The 12,128-nt window shown below is 37.3% G+C and overlaps 1 protein-coding gene across 1 annotated transcript in view; it reads right to left on the bottom strand.

Annotated features, from left to right (window-relative positions):
* The window catches only part of LOC149795480 (histone acetyltransferase KAT7-like), a 54,312-nt gene that overhangs the window by 19,562 nt on the left and 22,622 nt on the right, over positions 1-12,128 (bottom strand). The window contains exons 6-9 of the mRNA XM_089965282.1: positions 8,932-9,138; positions 6,896-7,093; positions 4,724-4,813; positions 381-521 (exon numbers count right to left, since the gene is read on the bottom strand). Coding sequence (XP_089821408.1) covers positions 381-521; positions 4,724-4,813; positions 6,896-7,093; positions 8,932-9,138 — 636 coding nt within the window. The remainder of the gene's footprint in view (positions 1-380; positions 522-4,723; positions 4,814-6,895; positions 7,094-8,931; positions 9,139-12,128) is intronic.

Here is a 12,128-nt window from a genome sequence, read left to right as displayed (position 1 = left end):
TCACCTCTGTCTGCGTGGGTTTGAGTCAGTCGTTCGGCCAATGTGGGTATGTGAGAAAGCATGCCGGTAGCTTCTCGTGGGTCAGTAGTTCTTTCCGTTTTCCTGGGTTCTTCCTCCACCATTTACACTGGCCACCATGTATAGCCTATCATGTGCTGAAAATGGCATTAAACCCTACAATAACATCAACAACCTGTTCATTGTCACGTTTATTTTTGGGAAATTTAAGGATCCCTGACTTTTATTTTATACAATATGCAAATGACTATATAATAACACTCCAAGACAGAATTCAAATGACGTCGCCAATGCCAAATAAGTGATATCTATAGCTCAACTGCTTGACCCCAAAAATGCTTAACTCACTATGGAGACCATACCTTAGAAAAATAGCCCAGGATATGACACCCATGGCTATCATTCTCTGTCATAACATAGAAGAGGAATGGCTCTACATCAAAATACAGAGTTTTATGATCCAGAAACAGCTTGGCTAGAAGACACAGGTTCTGACAGTATACCTACAATAAATAAATTGAAAATGGTCTTTTTAGCAGAGAAGCTTATATCATCATAAATAAAACTAACTTATTTTCCTATTTCTAATTTTGTATACAAAGTTGGAGGAGGGTTATGGGGCTAAGCCAGAGAAAGAACTATATAGCTGGAAACATGGATCAGAATAGAGAACGTAAAAACGGGGGGAGGGGGACAGAACATCTCTTTTCCTGCCTGGCAAACTCCTGGCCCTAGAAAAATTTGTGTCAGCTCCCTGATCATCACAGAGTGAAAAATCAGCTAAGATCTCGACAAGAAGATATCACATGACTGTATGACCGCTGATGTCATTGACATGTAGGTTGCGTGAGTTGTGCAGTCACGTGACTAGGAATTGCAAATGGCCAGATCCAGGTCAAAATTCAGCAACCTTGTACTTTCATCTCGTCTGTCAACGGATTAAAGACAGAACGAGTGCTATGATCGCAATTTCTGAGAAAAAAAATCATATTCCTATCAATTTCATGCAGGTATATCTCGATGAAAGGTTGTTCAAGTTTGCTGGGCCGGCTAGTAAGTGGCTACCCCATGCTGATGCCCAATGGTGTAGGCGTATTCCAACTTTTCGATAAGGAATGGACTCTGAACCCCAACAATAAATGTCCAAATATCAGAAATGGGGTGGCAAGGGTCAAAGGAAACTGTCTAGCCTTAAACATGCATCACTTTCTGGATGCCATTTTTAAAAACTCTATAATCAACAGTCTAATCATGCAAATGTGTTGCATGAACAAACAGGTGCAGTTTAATGTGGCTGGAGTGCTGCTGTGAAGGTAGTCTGGTTCCCTAATTTCACTAATTCTAAGATGAGTGTGTGTGATTTGGATTTTTAACGTAGCTTTAACAATTTTTCAGTCATATCGCTCTGATGTCTGCACTGTGGCAGTTTATAGTGATATCTAGCACTGGAATATCATACCGCATACATGTAGCATGATGTCCCACCCAGTCATATTATGCTGACACCAGGCCAACCAGTCCTAACACTAACCTCTTAATGCTGAGTACCCAGTGATGCAGCTGTAAGTACCATTTTTGTAAGTCTTTGGTATGATTCAGTCGGGGATCAAACCCATGACCTCCCGCATCTGAGGCGGACGCTCTAACCACTAGGCCACTGGAGCAGTAATTGTAAGATGAAACCCGAATCCAAATTAAACACAGATGAACCAAATATCCGGATTTTTCAGCAACTGTAATTTTTTCTTAGTTTCTGCTAGTATGCCGTAAGTCTGAATTTTACGGGTAATTTTAGTAAAATCGTAAGAGTTAATAGTTGGCATGTCTGCAGGAGTGTAATAACCTGGTTGCCATCTTCCCATAATCAGTTATAGAGAATGATGCAACTAACCTTACTGTCCTCTAGTGAATCAGATTGCTGATTCCTTCTCAACAGTCTTGAAGGTGAGGGGCAGTCACCCACCCCCCCATTGGACAAGGCCAGAGGTAATGAAACTGTCACATCCACCTACCATGAAAACAAAGCGGGAACATTCATGACATTACTGTGGTTTGAGTCTCACTTCTCTGTAAAAAAAGGTCCCAATCCTGTAGGGATTAAGTGGGAATATAGGGAATTGTTACTGGTTAATCCAATACCTAGCCCTAGCTGACAAATCACAACCCAACTATATGGATTAAGTGGGAACATAAGGGTCCACGTGTTTTGACCTGATCCCTGTATCTCTAACCAATAATTAAAACCCAGTTTACTGGTGAATGACACCTGAATTGTTGCATCACTTTCACTCTATTTCAGCAATCGTGAATCAAAATTATTTTGTGAGCATTTGTAAACATCAGAACTTTCAGTTAAAAAATTGGATAAGCAGAATTTTCGGATTTTTCAACATAAATTCAGGATAATCCTGAGTAAATCAGGACAAGAGGCTGAAGTATGTAACTATTTTTGGCTAATCTGCTATGAAGGGACACATAAAAAAAACTGGCAAAAAAATCTTGTGTTGAGGTTTATATGTTAGAAACCATAATCCTATGTGTTGAAATTCTCTAAAGTTCATTTTTTGCAATTAAAAATTCTTGGGATGAGAACCACACATTTTATTTCTTGGAATCATCCCTGAGAAGATGTGCTTTCAAGCTGGGATGTAACACCTATGACTATGGCTGAGCTGGTCTGTCCTTGCTGGGATTTACCTGAGAATGTGTTTCATGATCAAGCAGTGTGTGTTGGCATGTGTGCATGCAGTCGTGAACCAACATGATCAGCCACTACATCCAGGTCAATCCAAACATACCAAAGATGAAGAATTCTGGGCAGGCAAGACATTGGTGATTGTTGGGAGGCTTGGGGAAGAAAACTTGATTGCTATCCTACTTACTGAACTGCATAAGGAACCATGGGAACCATTGCCATCTGCAATCGGAGCTAAAACACTCCAACAGTGTTTGGTCTCCTCTCGTTCTGCTAATCACTCTCTGTTGCTGCTGAGACTGGTTCAGCCAGAACATCAAAGGAGGCAGCTATATACACAGGAGAGGCAGTTCCAATGCTGCCTACTTCCACAAATATCAATTCTCCTGATTTGACATTTATTGATTATACTGCCAAACAGCAATGGCGCACCAATCAGCATAGAATGGAGACAAGAAATGATGCAGTTTTCATAAAGATAATCAGAAATATGTGTCTCATCTCACCAAGTTTCAAATCTGCTGAATCCATTATGGCTTTAGTCATCGTATGATGCATGCCCTGTTAATGACCTTGTCAATACTGGTCATATACTCCCATGCATGATTACTGCCCAAAAAATTTAGTAATGCCAGATTGAGTATCATTGAAGTTGCCACCATATTTCAGAGCACCTCATAAACAGTGTGTTGTTATATAACGGTGTTGTTATACTAACAGCTGTCATTCTTTTGTCAAAGCTCAGCAACTCAGTACTATATGTGTGCTAGTGCATACAGTACCAACCTGAGAATTAGGCTGGCTTTTCCTAAGAAAACCCCCGTTTTTACTGGATCCTGGATTTTGCTTTGGTCATGTGACCAGACTTGAACATACTGGTTTCTGTCTATGGAAACTTTCAAATCAACAAATGAGCAGAATCTACATCTGATTGGTTGCTGTACAAGATGGAACAGCAGCAAGTAGACACAAAATTAGAAAGGGCCAAGTTTCAGTTACTTTGGTCACAACACTAAACTCGTGCATCTATGTAAGCTTTCAAATGAGTGAATGAGCAGACGTTGTATGGGATTGGTTGCTGTATCTGATGTAGCCACAAAATCTGAACAGGACTTAATAATATCTAACCTAAACAAAATCAGGCCTAAAAGAAAAATTAAATTATTCTCCAATTTACACAAAATATCCTGTTTTACATCTGATTAAGGAACCAGATCATGTCAAGCTTTAACTAGATGTGGAAGTTTTATCAATTGTCACTAGTATTGTTTGGAGTTGCAAGTTGTGACTAGATTAACTTAAAACTTGCTAAATACTGTACTTGTATTAGATAACAAATAGCAAGCATATGGTTATGCAAATTTCATAGCAATGGAACACAAGTTTTAGAGCAGATATTATAGAATGTACAAAAATATAGCATCACCTCTGTATACCAAGAAATACTTTACTACCAAATAATTAAAACCAGCTTGTAGTAGGAAATAGCAAGTTAAAATCTTGATTATCAGAAACAAAGCATAGTGTTGTTTGCTAACCTTTCCATAAGATAATATACACATTCCCTTATAAACTGAAAACAATTGCAACCTGCAATGACTTAGATCTGCTGCTAATTAATGCACTGGTAGATCTGGGTCTATGCAGCTTGTGAGGAGTAATTAGTATAATAATAACAAACAACACAGACCCTGATCTGCCTGCACATAATGTGAAGGCAATTCAGGGTTTATGTTGGACTGAACTTGTATAAATGAATATCTACATTAGTAAAATCTTCCCAGTACATTAATTTTTATCCTGGAGTGTTAAGAACTGCTTCCTCTCAAGTTGTTATGTGCCATAACATCTAGCATAAAGCATTTTGTACTGAGACATTTTTCAACATTCGGTTGGATTATTTTAAAGCTGATTTTAATTTATGGTGATCAGAACCTACTTAAATCTCACACGGCAAAAGTAAAGACAATCACTTCATTCACTATAAGTACAAACGAGAGAGATATAAACCTTATTTTTCTTTCCATCAACCTCAAAAAATGATGTACTATTTTTCCTGTAGATTTCATCTCCAGGCGGATGCCTCCAGACACATTTAGCCTAAGGAAAATAAAAGAAATTTTAAAATACATTGAGTCACAATAGTAATGAATTAATTTGCCACACAAATTTGACAGTCCCTTAATAAAACATTTCCTTACATTGACAATAAAATGAAATACATTTTTAGCAAACATTTTACATTAAGTGTTTACGCTTTAATAAGTCATAATTGTTAACATGAACTTGTTTTGAACCATCTTGCATGCCTGTGAAAGATCTATTCATATTTAATAACGTTTTTCATGGCAGCACTTTATCATCTCAATGGATGTTCAATTTAACTGAAAGCTGTAATGTATAATATGAATACTAGACCAGAATTTCATTGTATGTGTGCAAACAATATAAAACAAGAGACTCTTTTTCTGTTGAACCCAATCTATCTTTATTTAGTTAGACGGTAAACAACTTAACACCGAGCTAAATCTAAATATGAGGCTGAAGTGGACCTGCTATCACTTTCATGGTCAAAAATTCAAATGCAATAATAAGGCAGGTGCCTTAGGTTAGAAAACAAATTTCCAGCACACTGTAGAAATTGGTGCTATCTGACATGATGTTTAACTGTGTTTCTACTCTAAGTAACTTCAGCTGGACTAAATGATGTAATGGCATGTTTTTGCATTTCTAAAAGACTTTTAAATCAGCAGCAATAATCAGACCTGATGAGAGATAAATATCACCTCTAAAATTTACCCCATGGAAGCTACACCACAAATGGAGCCACCCTAGACACAGCTTTGATAGATCTTATCCTAAGAAACATTCAAACCAAGTCTGATCCAAATTGGCAAAGTTGTTCAAAGAATAATCTGATAATAGGTTTTCCATATTTGCTTTGGAAGCCACACCATTGCTAGAAGAGCAAAGTTGGAAACAATTTTGTCCTAATAAAACATTACAGTTTGATCAAAACTGGCGGAGCTATTCCAAAAAAGTTGAAAACAACTTTTTCACCTGGCTGCTAAGGAAACCACACCATTATCAGGGAAGCCACCCTAAAAACAGTTTTACGGACATTCCTACCAAATTTGATTGCGATTGGTTCAGCAATTCTGGAGAAGTTAAAAATAGGTTTGTCATATGGTTGCTGTGGAAACTCACTATTGCTTGAGGAGCCACCCCAGACATAACTGTGACAATGCATGTCCTACCAAACATTCCTACTAAAACTAATCAAAACTGGTTCAGCAAATTTACTAAGTAAAAAATTGGATTTGCATTGGGTTGTTAATGAAGCAGCAGCACTCTGGGTGCTACACTGGTCAAATTTTTTATAAAGCATGTGCTAGGAAACATCACTAGCAAGTTGTTTTTTTTGGTTTTTTTAAGTGGATGAACCATTCTGGAGAAGATGAATACAGATTGTCCATTTGGGTTGCTGTGGAAGCCACACCACCTCTAGGGGAGCCACCCTGAACCTACTTCTGGAAAAGCATGGCCACCAAGTTCGATCTAAAATTGTCCAGCAGTTTTTGGGGAGAAGCTGAAAACTGTATTACCATATGACAAATGACACTACAGACAGATAAAGGGCCATATAAAAAACTCACTTGGTCTTCCAGTCAGGTAAGCTTTAATCTTATAATTGACCTAAATATTTGGTGTGTGGACTGACAGACAAGGATGCTAAAGTGATCACTGTGAGCCAAGGAAGGCTCAACAATCTGACAAGAATTTATTTTCCTGGTATTTCATCTATATCCAAGCAGTTATGGATCTTTCTCTCCATATGATTTGCACAAATTTTAAAATGTTGACTCAAAGCCTGAATGTTGATGATGCCAGTGATGCAATCACCACCAGAATAGTGATGATATTTTTACCACACTAACACAGATGAGACAAAACTTTCACACTTTGGCTTAAAAATGGGTTTCAAACTCAAATGAAATAAGTCTCCCCAAATCAAGTGAGTTCATAAATTTGGTTCATTTCAGGTCCAATACAAAAATTCTCCCAACTTCCAAAAATTACTTTCATGAGTCAGACATTTTTATAAGGTTGTCATCCATTTTGCTCAAACAACTGTGGATGTAATTATATTTGTATCTAGCACCGGAAAGATGTGCAACTCACAACATGTCTGCGGAGTATTGTTGCTGTTTTCATGTATTTGAGGCAGAATTCACACAGGTAGATCTTGGGTAGACGGGCATATTCATCTGGATAGGGACTAGAGTACCACGTCGTCATCTCATATCGACCAATCTCTAACTTCCGAATTCTGTATTCCTGGTTATCACAGCGCTGGTAGTGCTGGGTCATTTCATGTTCCTGTTCACATATAAAATTATGTAAATCTGACTTGCTTCATTCTATGATATATGAAATGAAACTGCACTTTATAGTGGTGTGTTGAATACTTTTGCATAAACATTTTTTGACAGGCTATGTATTTAACATGACAGGCTACTTATTTAACATGACATGCTATGTATTTAATATGACAGGCTATGTATTTAATGTGACATGCTAAGTATTTAACATGACATGCTATGTATTTAACATGACAGGCTATGTATTTAATATGTCAAGCTATGTATTTAACATGACATGCTATGTATTTGACATGACATGCTATGTATTTAACATGACGTGCTATGTATTTAATATGACAGACTATGAATTTAATGTGACAGGATATGTATTTAACATGAAAGACACTGCATTTAACATGACCTTCATGCACATGCATCATGCTATTTTGCTACTAACAGACAATCTTTCTTCTAATAATATGACAGGCCATTTAAAACTTTTTTTATTTTACATTAACAAACACATACATGATGATGATTCATGTTACACACTGTCAGACAAAATACAAACTTTGTTTTATTACTGTAACAAACTTTATACTTGAAATTTGAATACTAAAAGCACTGCATGTGGCATATGAAATGTCAGTCTTGACAAAGTTTGAGTGGGCTAGGTATGATTACTAAACGATATGCATGCATGTGTTTTTGATGTGGTCAGGTGAAATGTACATAACAGAAACCATGCTAATTGAAATAATGAAATATTATATAAATGAAGGACAAACTTGGTTGACAATAAACCTTTCATTAGTACACCAAAAAAACATAGCTGTTGCAATTAAATTAAAACTCATCTTCTTCAGCAAGTCTGCTGTGTAATATATCATCCTATCCTTCACATGTTAAACTCAAACAAGGATGCAATTCAATGATTTATATTTTCCTGATTGTTAACACAACCTTTTGGCAGGGTGTTTAACACAGCACCAAGTTATAATATGTGGCAATACTGTCTCTGCAAAACATTGCCAAGACAGGCATACCACAACTCCCAAGTTGGAAATCTTGTAGACATTACAAGTACCATAAATCTGTGAAAACTTAATCTGGAGAAAAATATACACATGGCATACTGGTGAAAAAAATGGCGGGTTATCAACCTTTCTGCTAACTCTCCTAGTTTCAAAGTATTTTTCCCTTAATCAATGCAAGATAGACTATATATGGCAGTAGGTCCATGATATAGGACTTATGTTATTGTCCTTTCAGGACGCATACAATTTGGTCAGTCCATCCCATCTGTGTTGAGACCACATGGCTCTGCAACTAGCTACAGGATGCACTTCCCTGGGGACAACTGACCCATATATGTGATTTACAGCTATTGTGCAGTTGTCAAATTTTTTGCATCACAAAAGGTATCAACCATCTGAACAACTAGGAAAGTTTATATCCAAGGCAAGGCTGACAGCATTTAAACTGTTTCTGGTTGGACATTGCAAGAGGTTCTGATGGGGACTTGTTATTTACAGAGGGAATGAACAAATTGTTGTAACCTGATTATACAGATTTGTATGTCAAGTGAGGCTACATCGTGGTTATTCATGCTTGTTCAGTTGTAATCAAGAAACCTCAAGAAAAAAGTAGCTCCAACCTCGTTTGAGAGTATGGTAATACTGGATCAGAAATCAACAGTATCATTTTTCCTACTTTGGGGATTTTACAGGATGATTCTGGCTCATTTATGGGCAGAAAACAGGTATATAATAAAATAGCTCAACACTACAAGGTAGATGTGAGCCAAAAACTCAATACTTCATAATTTCAAAAGAGTAGTATAATAAATCCTACCATCTGCTCACAAGCACGTGCTTGTGCTTCTCTAAACATTTTCAGATCATAGTCCGAAGCTAACCCTGCCAATAATGGCTCACGAGCTTTCTCAAACTTCTCTCGATGTTGTCGATGAGATGTCCGTACTTCCTCTGTAATATCTGGTTGTCCTTTTCTGGCTCGTCGTACTCTCTCTGCCTTCTCTTTCTGAACTTCACTGGGATTCTAAAGGTGATAAAAACAAGTAATCAATAGATCTAACAGGACTTCATAAAATGGATACAACACAAAACTGACCAGACTCTGACGATACAGTTCTATCAAGATGTCATAAGGTGACTTAAGCCTGACTACGAAGATAGAAAATTTAAGTAATGGAAAGCTGTTATACAAAACTTGAGTAGAACCTTAAAAAGTAAAAAGTGGGTTCAGTAGCAGAGTAAAAATGGACATGCAGTCCCTAGAAATGCCATTAGACTGAAGACCCATTCTACTGCCAAGGCTAATAGTGAAGACTCATGTAAAGCTTCAGTTGGATAGTGTATGCGATTTATGTGACATCACAGGCTACTGCTTCAGTTGGATAGTGTATGCGATTTATGTGACATCACAGGCTATTGCTTCAGTTGGATAGTGTATGCGATTTATGTGACATCACAGGCTACTGCTTCAGTTGGATAGTGTATGCGATTTATGTGACATCACAGGCTATTGCTTCAGTTGGATAGTGTATGCGATTTATGTGACATCACAGGCTATTGCTTTAGATTAAGCACTCACACAGCCCATAACTGTCTACTTATGTTTTGGAAAAAGTGGAGTGTTTTACACAATTTTATAAACTAGAGCATAATTAAAGATTTTGACCTGACAAAGGAAATACTGACTTTACTTTTATTGTTTATTTATAAGACATTTGGTATATATTACGAGATATTGTGAATCTGATAATTTTATACTGGTAAGTAACCTGTAATTGTATTCATGGATTTATCATATAAAATAGACTTAAAATGTTATGCATTGTGGATTTTATTTCAGAGATAGATACAATGTAAGTTGTCAATTTGTGACATTAAGCTCTATAACTGTATTTATTTTACACTGGTTTTGTCTTATTTGCCCTTTTTGTATTGTTATATATCCAGTATGGATTGTTTCTTTTTCCAAAGAGAACTAGAACTCACTGATGACAAGTCAGTCCTACAGACAGACCTGATTTGCAAATTACACCTGGACTTAAAAGTGGATCAAAGATAAATTAGCTTTGTGCAGCCCTAAAACAAAATGGGTCAGTTTCTTAAGCAGCTCACATCAAATACTTGTCTCACATGGCTGAAATCGACACATTCAACAAGAACATGTTCCACTGTCAATGAACACTTGCATGGCATGCATTCCAGTTGAGGTTCACCCTTCAGGAAGTATGCATGGATCAGGTATGTGAATTTGATGCGATTGGTACAATAAAACCTTGTCTCTGCAATTTGTTCTATACAACAGATACCATTCTCCAATGTTGGGTTTGATGTTCTTAAGCTTTTGCCAAAGTGTGATTAATATACTAATTTATACAATATTTGAAGTCAGTATATGAAATTTTTTATTCAGAAATGGGTGACTATTTGGCAGCTTTTCAAAGATGGTTGTCCAGGGACAACCCATGGATTTTTTAAAATTTTCTATTTTCGTTTGTCTCCATCATGAGAACTGTCTCGTTGCAGAGACTCATGACCATGGGAGGTGATTTTATTGATTTTAATCTGAAAAAGGAGAGGCCCCAGGTGGCCGAGTGGTCTAAATGCTCATCGTTACAGATTACTGCCAACTCACCTCTGTCCACATGAGTTAAAGTCTTGGGCTCAGCCAAAGTGAGTATATGTGAAAGCAAACAAATAGGTTCCCATTGGTCAGTGGTTCTTACCAGGGTTTTGCACCAGTTCTTCCTCCACCAAATATACTGTCTGCCATGTATAGCCTACTGTGTGCTGAAAAATGGTATTCAACCCCCAACAAGAAAAACTCTGGAAAAGGAGAGGATTTATAATTCACAAAGGTCAAATATTATTTGAGAGATTCTGATGAATATAGTGGTGGTTTGTCAACAGAGAATTGAGCATTATTTTAAACTATGATTTTTGCTCTTTCTAAGTGAGGACAAATTCATATGCCAAAAGGAGTTATGAAGTTTGGTTTCAGAACATACCAGGTTTTGGTCTAAAGACATCAGCCTATGGATTAATAAGAGTTTGGTAAACTGGATGTCATATTGGTACCATTTTCATTTCTGACAAAAAAGATATAATTAGAAGTCTTTTTCTCTGAAAAGCCGTGGCAGTTTGACCATCCGTTCAGGGAAATCTGTGAAAGCAAGATTTTCAACATAGCCATTGTGGCACCAATATTAGATGCACTATTCGCATCAGTTTTATTTGAGTATCATGAGAAGTTGACTGGTGAAAATCCCATGTTGATATGACCATCCATCTGGCTGCCATGGTGGCCATATCGAAATCTGAATCTCACCATTTCCATTTTTGGCAAAATCGATATCATAAGAAGCCTTTTGATGAAAGCACGATGTGGACATACTCAGATATGTTGTTGTTGTTGTTGTTGTTGTTGGGTTTAACACCATTTTTCAGCACAAGATATGCTATATATGGCAGCCAGTGTAACTGGAGGAGGAAGAACACTGGAAAACCCTGGGAAGAACCACCAACCCACCAGAAGCTACTGACAGGCTTTCTCATGCCTAAGATCCAAACCCACGCAGACAGAGGTGAGATGGCAGTGATCTGGAATGGTGAGTGCTTTAGACCACTCAGCCAGTCTGGGCCCCTCACCAGATACTACGAAGAAGGAGTGATAATCAGATTTTAATGCTGGTCATTGTGATTAAATTGCCACTGGAGGTTAGTCAGACTGCCACCATCTTCATTTAGGACCAACTAGACATCATAATAACTTCTCTGGAACCCACATCAATATAAAAATTTGTTCAAGAGGAAAAGCAAAAAAGGATTGTCAAAATAGCTACTTTTTTGGATGGCCATGCTGGACCTCAGATCAGCAACATTTTCATTTAGGACTGAAAGGACATCACAAGAAGTCTGTCAGTAAAAACATCATGTTCATATGATCATACATTCAGGTGGAGTAGAGATACATGATTTTCAAGATGACCAGTGTGACAGACATATTAGACATTTGAT

Source organism: Sinohyriopsis cumingii, chromosome 7, assembly GCF_028554795.1.
Source record: "Sinohyriopsis cumingii isolate HCF-2022 chromosome 7, ASM2855479v2, whole genome shotgun sequence".
NCBI lineage: Eukaryota > Metazoa > Mollusca > Bivalvia > Unionida > Unionidae > Sinohyriopsis > Sinohyriopsis cumingii.
Note: the sequence above shows the minus strand (reverse complement) of the source record. Positions and strands in the feature narration are given on the sequence as shown.